We start from the raw sequence: 17,641 nt of genomic DNA, 5'->3' as shown, positions 1-17,641 counted from the left end.
TACGTGCTGTGATATGTTCAGGTGTGTGTTTGAGCATGTGAGCTTTGTGGTGTGGGGGGACAAGAGGGTGGAGTCGCATGAAGCAGTGTCGCTCAGTTTGAGCTCTGGAACTGAAACACGCGCGTGACTGAGACGAGGGAAACATGAACAGCATCTGGACCCTGGTGGCGTCTTTGGAGGTTGTGTGTTTTGTTGTGCTTGGGTCAACAGAAGATTCATCCAGGTAATAGTTTCAGGTTTGTTTTTTCCCCCCGTCATTATACAGATTCTTTTGGACTGATCGTTCACGTCCTGGTTCTCCGCTTGCAGTCCCACCTTGTTCCTGATCTCGGCTCCAGAGGTGCTGCATGCTGGCACCCCCACGTCACTGGCTGTCACCGTCTTCACTGACTTCCCAGGGAAAGTGACGGCTGAAGTGGCTCATCAGAGCTCCAGAGTTTCCCAAACACAGGACTTCCAAGGAGGTGAAACCACAGCTGTTCGGATATTTCAGGATTTTTGAGTGCGAGGGACTCGGCGTCCTCCAACTCTCATGCCACACATGTTTTGTCCCTCCCTTTGTTTGACAGACTTCTTTATGGTTTTCATAGAATTTCTCAATATAGATTTGTTCACAGCTGTAAGTCTTCTCGCAAGGTGGATGCTGTTAATCTGAGGAATCTCTCCATACAGTCTGCAACAGTTTTTTGTCCTTGGGTTCACACAGCCAAACATCACATTTATACATCAGTTGAAATATATTTATCAATGCAACATTTTCCACAAACAATCACTATTTAAGACTTTTAGTTTTGCACTAAAGCTTTTTTTTCTTTCTTTTTTTCAATTGTATTGCTCTCTGATACACCTGCAACAAATATATTTCTGAAAATGTCTCATAGTTTTAACTTTCCTCTTGAAAACTGAGTGAAAAACATCCTGGTTGGAAACGGCGTCCCCCTGCACCCTTAGCGGAGGCCAGTCTCACACTTTGAAAGCTCATACAAGGTTTTAATTGGACTTAAACCTGATTATGTCTTCCAGGTTTGACCAGCGTCCTTACACTTCCTCCTGTGAGTATATCAACCATATGTAACTTTGATAATCAATGAGATGGAGAAGTTATCGTGTTTCTCTAATCTCTCTCCAGCTTCCGGGCTTCGTACCACAGAACTCCCCCCTCACTCTGACGGTGAGGGGCTACAGAGGAGAGACTCTCATTTTCACCAACACCACCACCTTCCGCTTCAGCCTGAGGAACGTCTCGTCCTTCATCCAAACCGACCGGACGCACTATGACCCAGGCGACACCGTCTCAGTCAGAATCATGTCCGTTCGGCTGGACAATCACCCTTACGGAGGCAGAATAGACGTCTCAGCACAGGTAGCTTTCTGTTTCCTGTGTCCGGAGAATCATGTGTTTGTATCGAAGCCTTGTGCGGTTGGAAGGTTGATTTCCCTTTGGTACATGTAGGATCCCAGTGGGAATGTGGTTGAAAGGTGGGAGGCCACAGGAAGTCGGGGGGTCGTGCTGCGGGAACTCCGTCTATCTGAGGTGGCTCCCGTTGGACAGTGGACCATCACAACCACAGTCAACGTAAGGTTGAAAAGAGAGCGTGATTTATTGTTCAGTTTTAGACTTGTGCTTGACTTCAATAAAATCTTCTCATCCTTTCCTTATAGGGTGTGAGTGATGAGGAAGCCTTCACCGTGGGACATTGTGGTAACACACACTGATTTATTTACACATTGTGTGAAGACATGTAAACAATATATGGCTCTTTGGTTCCTGTCACACAAGTTACTGTCTTAACATAAGTTACCTGTTCGTTGTGTAAAATACATTTCCTGCAAACATCCATCAATCATCCCACTTTTAGTGTTTATATAATAATAATCATTCCATTGTACTGAATGTGCTTAAAATCTGTACCTAGAAAGTGACTGTCTCCAGAGGAAACATATCAACACTATTTAAATCTATGACAAAATTCCTCTGCAGACATGCTGCTGAAAGAAAATCTGCAGTAATCTTAATCATTCTCTGTCTTTCCTTTGAGATTTTATTTGTATTTTACTTTGTTTAAGGCCACATTTTGAATAATAACTTCATCAGCAGTGACGTTATGTCACAGAACGCGGCATGTTGTCACATTAAAGTGAATGTGGTCACAATATCTTCCTGTACGTCGCTGTGGCAGAGCGTCCTCGGTTTGAAGTCCTGATCAAGACCGCCTCACAGATCCTCACCGGAGACGGGATTACGGGATCAGTGAGAGCAGTGTGAGTGAAAAGAATCCATTCACAATCTGTCACATGTCGAGTGAAGACACAGCAGCGCTATGTTTGTGTCTCCAGCGATCCCAGTGGGCAGCCTGTGCACGGGACGTTAGTTGTGTCCGTGACTTTAGACCCCCCTGTGACCTCGACAGTTCCTCCGCTCCTGCTGACACAAACCAAAGAGGTTTGTTTCATTGTCTCTGTAGCTCGCCTGTTGCAGGTATAAATAAAGGACGAGGAATACAAAGAGCTGTTTGACCTCGTCTTTCAGATTCACGGTTCAGTGCAGTTTTCCTTCAGCGAGGAAGAACTTGGGAGCTTACCCCGCCGTGCGACTGTGCGCATCGCCGCCCGTGTTACCGACAGCTCCACAGGTATGTTTTGTTTATCTCCTCCAGCCGATTTGTGCGCGAATTACATTTCATCTGCAGCGTCAACTTACTACTTGTTGTTTCAGGAGTGGAACTGAACAAAACGGTTGATGTCCAACGCGTCCCGAACACATTTCAGCTCAAGTTCCACAATTATCCCTCCACGCTGAAGCCCTCTTTACACTTCTCTGCGAATGTAAGTGAATTATTCCTATTTTAAATGTCCATTTTGTTTGCGATTGTGACTTTCCTGACCTGCAGTGCCTGTTTTCCTCAGCTCATTGTCTCTCGATATGACCGAAAGCCTCTCACCTCCACCGACCTGATGCACACAGTTGTTGTTGAAATCAGCAAAACTCCATCTGTGATCACAGATGAGTCTCAAACTCTGACATTTCCAGTACCCAAGGATGGGAATGTCCAAATTAGGTTTCGATTACAAGATCAAGTCACGGCTCTTTATTTTTGGGTGAGTATTTTTGAGTGAAGGTATCAGAGAGGACGTTCCTTCGGGGAAACAAGTGGACGTAAGATGAGTAGTTTCAGTTGCAGTCAGACTCCACACCTCTACCATTAAGAACAATAACCCCGGGATGTATTGAATTCTTTGGATTCTCAAAGAAAAACACCCCCCCAAAAACTGAGGCCTTATTTTAGATATTATTTTACACCTTTAAGACCACATTTTTATACTGACCATATCTTGTGTTTATATTCAGGCCAGATTCCAGTCCAGTGAAGAGACTCTGGCAGTCTTCACCAACGACTCTCCAAGTGGCTCGTATATTCAGATTTCACCAGTCAACAATTTACCTGCACGGGTAATACTATATGTTAAAACAATATGAACATAAATGAGGGGTGTCAAACTCCTTTTACTTCAGGGGCCACATACAGCACAATCTGATCTCGAGAGGGCTTGACCAGTAAATAATAGAGTTATAAAATAACTCAAACTCTAAATCTGTCTTTGTTTTAGTGCAACAAAGTATTAATATATCACTCAGAAGTTCACATTTAATGATCTGTCCTTTTCACAACACATGGCAAATCAGAAATTTTTATGAAAAAAACTGAAGTTGCTTTACAATATACAAATCACACTGGATTCTTATAACAATATTTACATCTTCAAAGTTTTGGCCACATGTAGCTGGAATATGATGATCACAATAAAACAATTCTCAAATTCGAGAAACAATTTAACTTAGACACATTTCTACATCTGTGTACTAATCCTGATCACCTGAACGGATTCACAACATTATACGAAAAGTAAAGCGGAAAGAAAATAAGTTTGTGCGCCCCTGGTTGGTCTCATGAATATATTGCAGTTAATGTCATAATATCTCACATCTGGAAAATGTCATTTTGCGGACTGAATTGGACTCTCTGTGGCCCCCACGTTTGACCCCCCTGACATAGATCCAACCATCTAAATTAAAAAGGTAATTTTTCTACAAATCCATCATTTAATCCTCTTTTTTGCTTTTCAGATTGGTTTCCCTTTTCATGTAGATGTGGAAAGCACCTTTGAAATAACAAAGCTGCACTTTGTTGTAAGTATATAGAGTATTTGTAAAAAGCAAGTGAATAGAGATGATTGTACTCATTGCAGCCAAGGTTAAAAGAAATTGCAAATCCTCACATCACTATTCAAGTAGTGTCGTGCATCTTTATTATTTCAGGTCCATCATTTCATGAATAAAAAATCAAAAAAGTACAACTGACTCCAGGCGACCTACTTTACTTCGTTTAAAGTTATAAGTCACTGCTGAATACACACAGTATAAAATAAAACATTTATTTACAGTGAAATAGCCAAAGTGTCATTTTCATTTGCTTCACTGTTTGTAAAAGAAATCTGCTTTGAATATAGATGTTTTATATAATAAGTTCCCTGCTGTTGGCGATGTAATTAAATCTAGTTACAAAGCATCACCCCAGAGTGTTTTTTTGGGTTCGACAACAAAATCATTAAAGTAAGAGAAATGTATTGCAAATAATTCAGGGATTTACTGATACACATTCATCTTTAGTAAAGTGTAATATCTTTTAATGAAAAGATGAAATCCAGAGTAAGGGTTAGTGAGATTGAAATATATACAATTAGAAATAGTTAAAGCACACACCTCGAGAAAGGAAGTTATTAATAAACTAATGACAATAAACTAAGCAATGGTGCAAAATCACAAGTGTAGCAGTGAAACACTTTTTACCAATTAACTAGCCATAGAGAAATGCTTTTTATTACCCATGAAGCCCAACTGCTGGTAACAATGATGTCTCATGAAGTTAAAACATTACAAAGTCGAGCATTCAACCAAGAATTAACACTTGGTTTAAATGTGGTTCAAACTCTGTGGGGGGGGGGTTTAAAAATACTACTTTTCACTTGCTGCAATTTAAGTATTATATCAGGAGTTGTACACCTTTTCAGTACCGTTTGGCTTTCATTGAGCTTTTTAACCAAACGTCCTGCTGCATGTCTAATAAACAGTGTTTCTCTTGTAGGTGAGCTCCAAAGGCAGAGTTGTTACTGCCGGGACCAGAAACTCTTCCTCTTTCTCTCTGAGTCCTGCTCTGTCCTGGTCCCCTGAAGCTTGTGTCACTGTCCACTGCGTCCTCTCAGATGGAGAAGTTACCAGTGACACAGTGCAAATACCCATCAATCAACACAGCTCCGTAGGATCTTTTTTATAATAATACATTACTTTAATGATAACTATCATCTTTCTCTGATTCTTTCTGCATTTGTTTTCCTTAGTTATCTCTGAGCTGGAGCAGTGACAGGGCCCAACCAGGCCGACAGGTCTCCCTCACCATGACTGCCCTCGAATCCAGCTCCTGGGTGGGAGTGGTCGTGATGGGCTCACATGACGACTCGCCTCTGCAGTCGGATCGGGACTTCAAAGTGGAGGCGGTATGACAACACTTTACATCTGTCAAAGCTTAAAGGTCAACTAGTTTCTGCAGTCCAAAGCCGCAGTGATTGTCATTAAGGTTGTATTTGGGCTCCCAGAAGCGACACTCCTCTGTAACGTCCTGAATAATTGATGTTTATGTCCACGGACAAAAGAGCAAAATTTAATCTGTGAAATTTACACGTCTGTGAACCTCTCGGAGAAAGTCACCTGTTTGACCGCTGTCGGATTTACTTCATTTCTCCTTTGTACATTTCACAGTTTGATTACAAAGACACCCTGGCAGTCAATGTCACACTCGTCCCACTTAGGTAGTGTGTGGTCACTGAACCGGCTGGTCTGGATGTAACACATCTGCGTGCTTTGTTACAAACCCACTCCTGTTTCTAAGCTGGTAACTCTAGTGGGTTCAGAGCAGGACCTCGGGGTCACTGAAGGCTGGAAGATGGAGGAAACAAAGCTTCATCACTTTTGTACAACTGGCAGTTTTCATTGTTTGTGGTAGAAAGGATTAGGAGTGAAAAAATCACTGGTGACTTTCAAGCCGCTTCACATCACCTGCAACAGACCTGACCTCCATTTCCTGCGCCGTGGCCAAACTCGCATTCTCCAACAAAGTACATGTGAAAGTGCAGAACAGGGGAACCACGGGTGACAGGCAATCATTGGCTCAGAGAGCATGACCTTTGACCCCCATCAGCTCCCGGGGTGCTGTACTGTGGCGACCCACTGTTCCTAGGAATAGGATTGGTTAAATAAAGAGAAATAGTCCCAATAATTTCCCAAGAGGGATCTATAAAGTACATAAAATCAAAATGCAGAAGCTACCGAATACATTATGTCAAAGGCTAAAAGGTAATACATTTGACTATTTTTAGGAAATAAAAGCTGAAACATAAAGGCAAGACAGCTTTATTTGAATAGCACATTTCAGCAAATATACAATTCAAAGTGCTTTAAATTAACAAACATGTCCAGTTGACAATAAAAAAGGTGGATAATAATGAGAAAAGATGGATAAGAACAAGATTGAGGTACAAAAAAACCCATGGAAAAATACAGATAAGAACAAGAAAAAGGCAGATGACACCAATTTTAAATTTGCTGTGAAGATCCCCATCCAGCTTAAATCAATATCAAAGTAGATCCATTCTTGTTGCTTGGGGTGTTTTTTCAGCTGTATCACAAATTACCTTTAGTCCACTTGATGTCTTCTTCTTATGACTGTTTTGGGTGTTTCCCTGTGGTTATGTGTCTTTCATCATATCATTAAAAGTAAAAAAAAAAAGGAAAAATTAATGAGTCAGTCTGACAAATGTAAGGGTGGAAAGTACATATATTTCTCTTTAAACATAAGAAATAAGTGAATGTCATGAGACAATAATTCACTCAAGTCCAGAAAAGAAGTACTTGTATGTCTCAGTTCTGTGTAACACAATACATGGTGATATTATCTTTTTAACGTTTTGTCACCATGCAGGGATGTGATCTGAGGCTGCTGACAAATACAAGACTGCGTCAGAAAAAGCAGCCTGATGGACCAGAGAATGGTAAACAACAACAATCTGAGGCGCCCTCTTGTGGCCATTTTAGCATTTTCTTGCATAAACTTTCAGTTTAAAAAAATAATCAACAGGCTGACCCTCTTTTTTTTTTTTTGAGATATTTCGGAGGAAAATCTCCTGATGGTGCAGAAGTACTGGAGCTCCTGGACGAATGCTGCCGAGCCTTTTCTCTGGTTAGACGCTGACACGAGGTGAGGCCTGAGAGGTGAAGGTGATGGAAATCAGTGGAGGAATTCTGCAATCGCTCACTGTTTCTTTTTCCATCTCGCAGTGGTGAGACGTGGACAAGCGAGGACATAAGAGTGCCTGATGGGGTCACTTCTCTGAGGGCTCTCGCTCTGGAGATGTCAGAAAACCTGGGTCTGCTTTTCACACCCGTCCCACAACAGGTTACCAAACGTGCTCCTCGACGTTCCTGTGACCCCCCCCCCCCCCCCCCCCCCCCTCACACTTTTGTCAATATAATAATCAGAAGCAGACGCTCTGAACTTTTAACACACATATTTATCTCAATGACAGCTGGACGTATCCAAGGATTTCTCCTTGTCTCTGGACGTCCCGCCACACCTCATCAGAGGAGAGGAGATTGTGCTGGAAGTGAACGTCATCAACCATTTAGAGCAGGACATTGATGTATGTTCAAATCATGTTACGTACTCAATCTCGATGGTTTTCAGTGTTGGCAGTAGGTGTCATTAAAGGGCTTCAGGCGAGGCCCAGAGATTTAAAATGGAAAAAAACCATAACAAAACCTAATAATAAAGAATGGCGTATGTAAATATTTGTTAAAGATTTACAGCATTTTGCCTCCTCTGTTGGTGAGAAAGTCAGACTGTGACTCAGGACTGACCTTTGGATGCTCTTCATGCGGTCTGAAGCTGTGTAAACAAGCAACATTAGCTTATGTTAGCTCAAGTGTTTAGTCTGTGGGAAGAAAATAACACCAGGGTCATTTCATGTGAAGTCAGAAGAGGCTTCCTAATGCACCATCTTTAGATTTACAATCTGCTTTGTAGAAATAATGCTCATGCACCATTTGCACTTTGGCTCCGTATTAACTTTATGCGTTCTTCAGCAAATCCGAATCGGATGAATGTGCAGTTATGGTTCGATTTAAAGAACCTCATATGTTTAGAAGCCTGAAAATGTTCCAGCCTGAGAAGATAAGTATGAGGATTTGCTGAACTTTGCAAGGAAGATGTTTCATCTAACCCAACAATAATCGACTTTTTTTCTTGATCACTCTCTCTCATCAGCCAACTGGCAAAACCTACTGTCACCATGTACCAGTCAATCAGAGATAGCCAATCACCACCCTGATCTAAGTTATCAATTAATAATGGGTAACCAATAAGCAAAGTTCTGTCCCATCTAACCGGTAAAAAGAGTGAAGGCACAATATGTTGGTGACATTCGTCGTAGAAAGAACAATTAGGTAAGTAACAATGCCCAACGTCCAGTAGAAACAGGAAGTGGGGCATGTTCCTCAGTCAGTTCGCTAAAAAGTTTTTCTCATGCTATTTTACACAAGTTAAAGACCTGTGTATGGTAATGCATCCAACTGGGGGTTGTGTGGTTCGAGAGTGCGAGACTTTAATGCTTGTTTGAAGAAAATCTATACATAGAACAGACTGATGCCCATATAGAGCTCGTCAGGCCTGGAAGCCAAACATGGCCGCCGATAGGCTCCAATCTGGCCAAACCACCAAGCAAATTGTAAAAATTACAAAGGAAAAGTTTTTTTTTATCAAGATAAAATTGGGCTATATGTATGTGGCCCCTGAACTAAACTGTTCAATTTGTTGTTACAGAAGAATTATTCTTGAGACAATCGGATCCAAGAGATTCGCCGACAGTATATTTATTTATAAAGTTAAGACTAAACTTCTATCACTGTACTTCACTTACCTTTGTTGTTCTAACCATGTTGTGTTTGATTCCCACAGATCATTGTGCTGATAGCACAAAGTGAGACTTTCGAGTTTGTTTTGTCAAGAAGAAGCAACGTGTCCGTTATCAACGCCCAAAGGCTCAGGTTAGGGAGTCACACGTCTGCCTCAGCCCTGTTCCCAATAAGGACTTTGACTCTTGGCGAGATGGAAATCACAGTGGATGCCGTCTCTGCGGAGGCATCGGGAAGCCTTGTCCGGAGTTTGCCGGTGAAGGTATGACGCCAGAGAAGTTACAAGGTGACGTCTGAGTACAAGATGTGCATTTATACTGATAACTGTCATTCACTCCCTGTTTGTGAAGCCTGAGGGGGTTGAACAGTTCTCCTCACAGACTCATTTTCTGGAGCTGGTGCCAGGGAAGAACTTCAGCCCCGTGTCGGTCTCCTTCTCCTTCCCACCAGATGTGGTGCCGGGCAGCCAGAGGGCCCATGTGGCATTAGTTGGTACGTCTACCATTTCTTCTTCCTGCTGTGCTGGTGGCCGCTCCATCCCAGCATCGCTTGTGTTTACTTTTAGCGAATGAGGCATGCGTGTAAGGCGTTCTCCATATCCTTTCTGTTTAGATGATGAGTCCAGAGATACGTGCCGAAAACATTTCTAGTGGTAAATGTCAAAAACAAAACGAGAGAATGGAAAGGATGGACATCAAACAGGAATGTTTATGGTAGACAGATTCTGAACAGCTGTCAAGCTGTTTGGCTCGGCTCCATTCAGGTTCAGGGATGTTGGGCATTTGTCATGCTGGAGAAGAAAGCTTTAGGATTTTCCTGAGTTCGAGCCAAGCTTGAAGTTTTTGTGCTTGTTGTGACAGTGAGCTTTGTTGAACGGTAAGCAGGACAAAGGGTTTTAAGTCTATAGATCGGTAGCGTTCCGCTTTGTGGGAATGAGTTGCATAGGATTTTCTCCTCTCCTCCACCTGACATCTGAATTGGGCCATTGCAAAGAAATGTTTCTTTCTTTTCATGCACTATGATCAAGAATATATACAAAGGTTTATCGTTTGCAATCGTATTTCCAGAACAGTTGATGTAAAATGTTAACAGCATCCGGATTGGCTACTTAATTTTTCTGTGCCTGAGAAGACGTTGAAGATTCAAAAAGAAATGTCACGCATAATCCGACCGCAGCTCGTTTTAAACCTATTTTTGTTCAGGTTCCACAAACAGCCACAATATGCTCCTAATTATGACAGGCCAGTAAAATCATACTATAATAACCAATAAATACATCCAGAAAATCTGTCTGAAACGGCCCGCATGTGTTCACAAACTGACTCCTCGTGGTATATCGCTTTGATTCTCATGCCATTAGAACAACAATAAGGTTGTTAGCTCTGATTGCTGCATCGGCAATCTCTCCACTGTGAGAGCTCTCATGCAAGCAGCACTTGTACAAACACACTTGTTCCTAAATGGTTTGTACACGTTTGGAGGAAATTGCTGCATGACATTTCTTTTTGAATCTTCAATGTTTTCTCAGGCACAGAAAAATGAAGTAGTCAAGCTCTGACTTTGTGAAACACCGGTGTTGATAACAGCATACGGATTACACAATGTAGTATTTTTGTAACTTTAAACTAATTTTGACTTTCAAAATACAATCCAAATGATTTAATTCCGCAATTTGAATTATAGAATATATTTTTTTAAGCTTTCAGATTCAATACGTTGTCAGAGTTAGTTTTCACTGGGGTTGTAGCATAAAGCTTAGTAACCATGACACACGATTCACTTTCTGCTTATTATCTGGGTCAGTCCATTCGGCTCCGAGCTGCTACTTCAAACATTGCGCAACAGTTAAATCTTTCCTCCTTCCCTCATGTATCGCCTTACACAGGTGACGTCTTGGCTTTGTCCATCAACAACATGGACTCACTGGTTCAGATGCCCGTCGGATGCGGAGAGCAGAATATGATCCATTTTGCTCCGAGTGTTTATTTTCTCCACTACCTCAACAAGTCCACCCACGATGACAAAGGGATCAGGAGCGCAGCTATGAGCTATCTGAAAGAAAGTAAGCGACTTTTATATCAATGCCAGGATGGATTATTTTTCATTCAAATTTGCGACATACGTAGATGCGGTGGCTCGCAAACGTGTTCACACTCCTTGACCTTCTCCACATTTGGTCACGTTACAACCACAACTGTGTTTTATTGGTATTTTATGTAATAGAGCAACACAATGTGAAGCAGAATCTATCCATCCATCCATCCATCCATCCATCCATCCATCCATCCATTTTCTCCCACTTATCCGGGTCGCGGGGGTGGCAGTCTGAGCACTGTCACCCAGATCACATTGCACCGATTAATCCAGGGTGATGTACAGTGCTAGTTTTCTACACATAGTTCAAAATGGGGTCAAATACTTTTGCATGCCACACCTTCCACTTTTCTTATTTGTAAAAACATGTAAAGCAGATATCATTTTCCTTCCACGTCATGATTATGCAGCACATTGTGTTGATCTATCGTATAAAATCCCAATGAAATACATTTATGGTTGTAATGTGACACAATGTGGACAAGTTCAAAGGGTTTGAATACTATTGAAAGCCACTGTACTCTACTTATTGTATTTCTTGATGAACGCATTTCATTTCTTCACAAGGCTATCACAAGCAACTGTCCTACCAACGAGTTGATGGCTCCTTCACTGCTTTTGGAAGCAGGGACACTTCTGGGAGCACATGGTGAGTAACCAACGAGGCCTATATGTTTATCTATCCATCCATCCATCCATCCATGAACTCATACTTAAATAATTTATTTTAGTGTTGACTTGCTTTCACGGCTTCATTACGAAAATCTGCTGTTTTCAGTGTTGCATGAGGAATACCGGTTACTTTTATCAAATACTCTTTGTTGCGAGGAAAATTTATATTCTATTTAAATTTAAAACAAACAAATAATGAAATAAAAACACGCGATGCCTTTAAAACAATTTATAGAACTACTGAGAGCAGATTGGTCATAACCATGCTGAATCTTTAACGTCTTTTCTATCATTTTTAACACCATATGGTCATTTCTCATTCCAGATTTGACTCTCTGGGCAGCTTTTCTCGACATTCTGTCCTAATGATTAAACAACTATGCATAAATATTTAGTATTGATGTATGTTTTATCCCCCTGATGTTCCTCTTTTCTACTCGTTCTCTCTGTGATGACAGGCTGACGGCCTTTGTGCTGCGATGCTTCATGCAGGCTAAACCCTTTATGCACATAGACCAGGATGTCCTGGACAGGGCCAGGACTTGGCTTATAAAACACCAAGGACCCGACGGGGAGTTCAGAGAGGCCGGCAGGGTGATCCACACAGAGATGCAGGAGGGAATCGATAATGATTCAGTAGCTCTCACTGCTTCTGTCCTGGTGGCTCTTCTGGAGGATGGAACTTTTGCTGTGAGTCAGAGAAACATTGACACCCTATCAACAATTTGTGGTTTTCTCTTGAAAATGAGCCTTCCAGAGGAGAATTTAAGTGTGGTCATGTCAAATCAAAATTCCAGTGTTCTGGGAAATCAGATCAAGAAGCTGAGCAATCAGCCCCTGTGACTCTGGCCCGGAAGTACCTGGAGAACAAGGTGTTGGCTGGAGGAGTCAGGAACTACAGCCTGTGTCTGGCTGCGTATGCGTTAGCTCTGGCTGGCAGTCCTGTCACTGACGTCGCCATCGCTGAACTCAACAGGAGAGCTGACTACATAGGTGATTAGACATTTTTTATGTAGGTTTTCAGATCTTGTATACAGACATGCATTACGGCTCCTAAAGCTGCATGACCAAGTTTGGTCGGAACATTTTCCCTGTATCATCAATAGATTATTAGTTTATTGTCAGTTTGATATGACGGTGGGATGGTGAAACCTTCTGGATGTAGATTCTGAGTCATTAAAACTAGAAAATACATTCTTGTGTGCGATTGTAAACCTGACTTCACATTTTTACTGTGCAGGATGTAGCAGAATAAGAGTATTCAACCCCCCCTCCCCTTTATTCATTTATTTATTTATTTTTTCTTTTTTTAAGATGGTTTCAAGATGTGGAGCACATCTCCTGGTTCAGCTTCTCATGACCAGCAGTCGCATTCAGCTCAGATCGAGATGGTCTCTTACGTCCTGCTGACGCTGCTCAGTCGCGGTGGTTTTGTTGAGGGCATCACTCTCATGAAGTGGTTAACCACGCAGCTGAGCCCTTTTGGGGGCTACGGGACGACGCAGGTGAGGGTAAAACTTTTTATCCATCACTTGAAAACCTGATCCATCCAGCTATGGTTTTCCAGTTGAGGTCAAGAGGAGTTCGACCGGGGTTTCAATCCCATTTGGCAATGGGCAAAGGGATGGCACACCGTGTACAAGTTGAACACCCCCCTATCTAATGAAATATAGAGAGAGAAGAGCTCGCATTCATGTCTACTGGCAACTATGCCCGATCCATCACCAGCGCCTCCTCGTGGTAGCCATGGATTTGGTTCTGCACCTTTCGAACAAGTCTTTTGAGGCTCTTGGTGTGAAATCAGCAACATTCTGAACCGTATGGACGAGTTATGAGGAACATGGCTGTGATGGAGTTTGACCTTAGTGTGGTTGCTATGAGTGGCAGAATGCCATACAATGAGTGGTTATAATTTGGTATCAGCCCCTTATTGTTCCTAAACTTGTGATTCAGGTTCTATAATCTGGATGTGGGTGTATATTGACTGTATTGTCTTCCCCAGGACACGGTGGTTGCTCTCCAGGCACTGGTCTGCTACGCCGTGTATAGCGGCGCGGACACCATTGAACTCAAGTTCAACATTTCTGCGCCGACATCTTCACTTACGTCCGTGTTCCATATCGACTCCACCAACTATCGAACGCTTCAAAGCCAAGAGGTGCGTTTGTGAGCAGTTTCAGATGATTTGCATTAACTACAGTCAAACTCTCTTTAATCTCTAATTTTGACTTCATCTCCCCTAGATGACTGCTGAAAGTGATCTACATCTAAACATTTACATGGAGGGCAAAGGATTTGCCATATTTCAGGTAAACTGTGTAACTATTTCATCCGTATGCATTACGTTGCATAGATGAATTGCAGGCTGCAGGTTTAATGAGTGTTTGCAACTGACCTTCACACAAGCAGGAATGCTTCTATATCTACAACATGTTCAGATCAACAAACAGCTCCACCGGCGGAGTGTGCACGGAATAAATTGATTACAGCCGCTGCACATTACAGCTTCACCCAGCTCAGCATCCTGCATTACAAATGTTAAATCGAAACAGCTAAACGCAAATATGACACGATAATGGTCTCCTACAGGAGATAACATCTGGGGCACAGACTGCAGCGATTTACTCCTGGTGTATCTTTGTAGAGGACTATGGTGAAAGATAATCATCTCCCCATGTTCCATATTTATTAGAGATCCCACTTATGCCAAACGTAATTGGTTTCAAACTGCTTCGTAATGTTTTATGCTGAAACAATTAAAGATCTAAAGACTTTAATGGAACAGCAAAAGCTATATATTTCAACTTTCCGTTACTCGAGTTCCCATCTGTTGAGTTTTAATCATTTTTGTATTTCAAAATTCATGCAGCTGAATGCCTTTTACAACCTGGAGACTCAAGCAGTTTCACGGCACTTTCAACAAGTTCAAGAAGCTTTCTCGTTAGATGTTCATCTCACTGATGACGGTGACCATAATCACATGATGCTCTCCATCTGCACAAAGTGAGTCGAACGCATGATACAGCTTTGACTATATAAGTTAGTATTAACGACGATGTTTAGGTACAGGACTCGTCACATGACCTCTATGTTTGCTACTTTCAGATTAAAGGACGATGAGGTGATTCCGAGCACGGGTATGGTCATAATGGATGTCGGCATGCTCAGCGGATTCACTCTGTCTCCTGGAGCTGCTGTTACAGCAGATCTTATCAGGAAGGTGGAGAAAACGGCTGATAAAATCAGCTTATATCTGGATTCAGTAAGTGTTTGATTAATGTGCTCTTTTTTTCATGGTCGGGTTCTAAAACAGTCCATCCTTCCATCTATCTTTCCATCCTTACGCTATACCTGCTTTACTCACATTAGGATTGGGTTCCAGTAAAACCCACAGAAATATAGGGAGAACCTGCAAAGCCAGGCCCTCTTGTTGTGATGCAAGCGATACAATACACGGTGCTTCATCAAACCAAAGACTGCTGGAATTAATCTCAGCTGGTAATGGATGAAAGTAGGGTCCACTCTGAACAGTCGCCAGTCCAATAGAGGGCAAACAGTCGACCTTCAAAAGTCAAAGGTCCTACCCTGGAATCAAACCCGGGACCAAAACTCAGCATGTGTTTTTTGTGTATAATTACATATATTGTACTTTGTGATACTTCCATGGAGAAACTGTGGGGCACCAACCATTACTGTAATCCAATCAAGACACCGCTGGATTCACCAAAATGATCATGAAAAATAAAACCTTGTAACCTAAAAGTAATTCAAACAGGAAGTAGGTCTAGACCTGATATGTGCTAGATTTAACTTCAGATATACTTTCTGTATATTCTACATAATAAAAACAGCAATAAGATACTGTTGTTCCTGTTTGGGTTCTGTTGAAGAGTTTGATGCAGATGTTAAAGGAAACAACGTAATACAAAGAGCATTTCCAACTTAATACTGACGTTGACATTGGAAAATGAAGAAGTCGTGCATAAAGAGAATCAACTTGACCAACAAAGGCAAGACAAATACGTTCTTATTTGACCTTTATTCAACCAGGTAAATCATTAAGAATGGATTAAAATGGCAACCTGGGGTTAGAATTATCAACAGATTTTACCCACATGTACAATTATAACAGTTATTTCAGACAATATAGTAATCAAGATATGAAAGAGAGACATTGGTGGCAGCCTTTATTTTTTTGGCACTCGTCCCCCCGGCCTCTATTGACTATACCTCATATCTATACGTCTATATAATGGCAGTAATCCATAATTCCTCACTTTTTTCATACCATCTTGCAGCTAAACAAGTCACTGGTTTGCATCCAACTTCCACTTGTCAGGAAGTACAAAGTGGCTCAAACACAGGATGCCGTGGTGCTGGTTTATGACTACTATGAACCGAGTGAGTACAGTTAGTGTCTTTCAGTCATCGAAATCCAACATTCATTTTGTCCGACCATGTTAAGGTCTGATGTACTAACCCATGCAGTGTCCAGATGATGTCTGATTCCCCCTTGTTTGTTTGGTTTTTAGCGAGGAGGGCAACAGCCCCGTACAACTCCCCCGAGCTCCAAACCACCGACTCCTGCTTCTTCTGTGGTGCAAACTGCGAGGACTGTTTACCAGGAATCACCATCACGGTCTCCTCCCTGCAGTCTCGCTCCACCAGCAGTGCAGCCTCCAAAATTAGCTGTCTTTTCCTTTTAGTCGCTGCTTTATACACTGTACTTTGAGGAGAAAAAGGCTGAAGCAATGTACATGTATTTATAGTTGATTTTAGTAAAATGACATGGACTGGATGGTTTCTTACAGCTAACATTTCTGGACAAATGGTTGTAATATTTAGGGGACTGATTGCATTCTGCTGTTTCTCTAAGTTCCCTCTACTGTTTTTGCATTTCAATGTTAAAGGTAAGAATGTGAACACAATCCTTGGCAGCTTTGTTAGAAATTCCATACATGTATCCAGCATATTTCTGAAGTTAGTACACTATAAAACAAATACATATATGTACATTCCTCTTCACGGCTGCTCTTATATGAGTCCATGTGTTGACTGAAAGTCATGTATAGTTGGCAACAGAGCAAACAAAGAGGATTTATTTCTCACTTCCATATGTGTCCTGTTTTGTCTTGTTTCCAGCACTTTGGCCGAAAACACAGACATGTTGAGCTGCCTGAATCCATATAAAGACTAAAAAAAGATCCTTCCTCAGGTCTGGTGCGCCCTCCCCTCAGTAAATGGCCGACTTTGGACTTTAATGTGTTTTTTACCCCTGTCGATATGAAACAGTCCAGCTGGAGGGATTCAGACCTGGGTCAGTGTGTAAATACGGGAACCAAAAGGGGGAATGTGACCCCTGGGATCTTCTGGCGTGAGATGAAGCCCTCCGCACTCCACTGCACCAGCACCTGACTGTGAGACGGAGGAATGTACACTGACCTGCACAAGTATGCAAAGCAACACACACACACACACATGCAAGTCATCCCAGAGTTTGACGTCACAGGGGTGATCATAACATAGCATGTTTAAGGAATCCGGCAAGATTTTGGTTTAGAATTGTAGATTCATAGCTTCTGTTTTTTTCCCCCCTAAAATCTTCAATGTTACTCTGGAAGGGACTGTTAAAAAAAAAAAAAAAAGAAGAGAAATTATATTTGTGATGGACTGGTGACCTATGCAGGGTGTAAAGTTGTTGTAAGTTCGACAAAGCTGGAGAGAAGATGGATGGATGGATGTTTTTGATTGGGTTATACATTAGGCAGCAGGGGAACTCTGTTGCCTCAATGTTGGTGTGTTAAAAGCAGAATACTGGGTGAGATTGTCTCAAAACTGCAGATCTGGGGTGAT

The 17,641-nt window shown here is 41.9% G+C and overlaps 1 protein-coding gene across 1 annotated transcript; it reads left to right on the top strand.

Annotated features, from left to right (window-relative positions):
- The first annotated feature begins 35 nt into the window (after positions 1 to 35).
- LOC308119578 (CD109 antigen-like) lies at positions 36 to 17,417 on the top strand. Its single transcript, XM_080479670.1, has 32 exons — positions 36 to 223; positions 310 to 464; positions 1,024 to 1,052; positions 1,130 to 1,363; positions 1,454 to 1,576; positions 1,663 to 1,702; positions 2,181 to 2,262; positions 2,338 to 2,443; positions 2,531 to 2,633; positions 2,717 to 2,826; positions 2,908 to 3,099; positions 3,350 to 3,451; positions 4,127 to 4,189; positions 5,145 to 5,315; positions 5,398 to 5,553; positions 7,035 to 7,104; positions 7,217 to 7,310; positions 7,391 to 7,508; positions 7,639 to 7,752; positions 9,066 to 9,284; positions 9,373 to 9,514; positions 10,908 to 11,084; positions 11,684 to 11,765; positions 12,247 to 12,478; positions 12,586 to 12,781; positions 13,103 to 13,293; positions 13,791 to 13,946; positions 14,032 to 14,097; positions 14,658 to 14,791; positions 14,894 to 15,050; positions 16,087 to 16,189; positions 16,321 to 17,417. The coding sequence occupies exons 1-32, from the start codon at positions 144 to 146 to the stop codon at positions 16,518 to 16,520; spliced, it is 4,197 nt and encodes a 1,398-aa protein (XP_080335796.1). The 5' UTR covers positions 36 to 143; the 3' UTR covers positions 16,521 to 17,417.
- The last annotated feature ends 224 nt before the right edge of the window (positions 17,418 to 17,641 follow it).

The sequence above is a fragment of the Lipophrys pholis genome, assembly GCF_963383615.2.
Source record: "Lipophrys pholis genome assembly, chromosome: 14".
In the NCBI taxonomy this organism is placed as follows: Eukaryota; Metazoa; Chordata; class Actinopteri; order Blenniiformes; family Blenniidae; genus Lipophrys; species Lipophrys pholis.
Note: the sequence above shows the minus strand (reverse complement) of the source record. Positions and strands in the feature narration are given on the sequence as shown.

Excerpts from the sequence above, each read along its gene's own strand:
- LOC308119578 (XM_080479670.1), top strand. The coding sequence starts at position 144 with ATGAACAGCATCTGGACCCTGGTGGCGTCTTTGGAGGTTGTGTGTTTT. Across the intron at positions 1,053-1,129 it reads GCGTCCTTACACTTCCTCCT|CTTCCGGGCTTCGTACCACA; the intron begins GTGAGTATATCA and ends ATCTCTCTCCAG. Across the intron at positions 7,509-7,638 it reads TCACACCCGTCCCACAACAG|CTGGACGTATCCAAGGATTT; the intron begins GTTACCAAACGT and ends TCTCAATGACAG.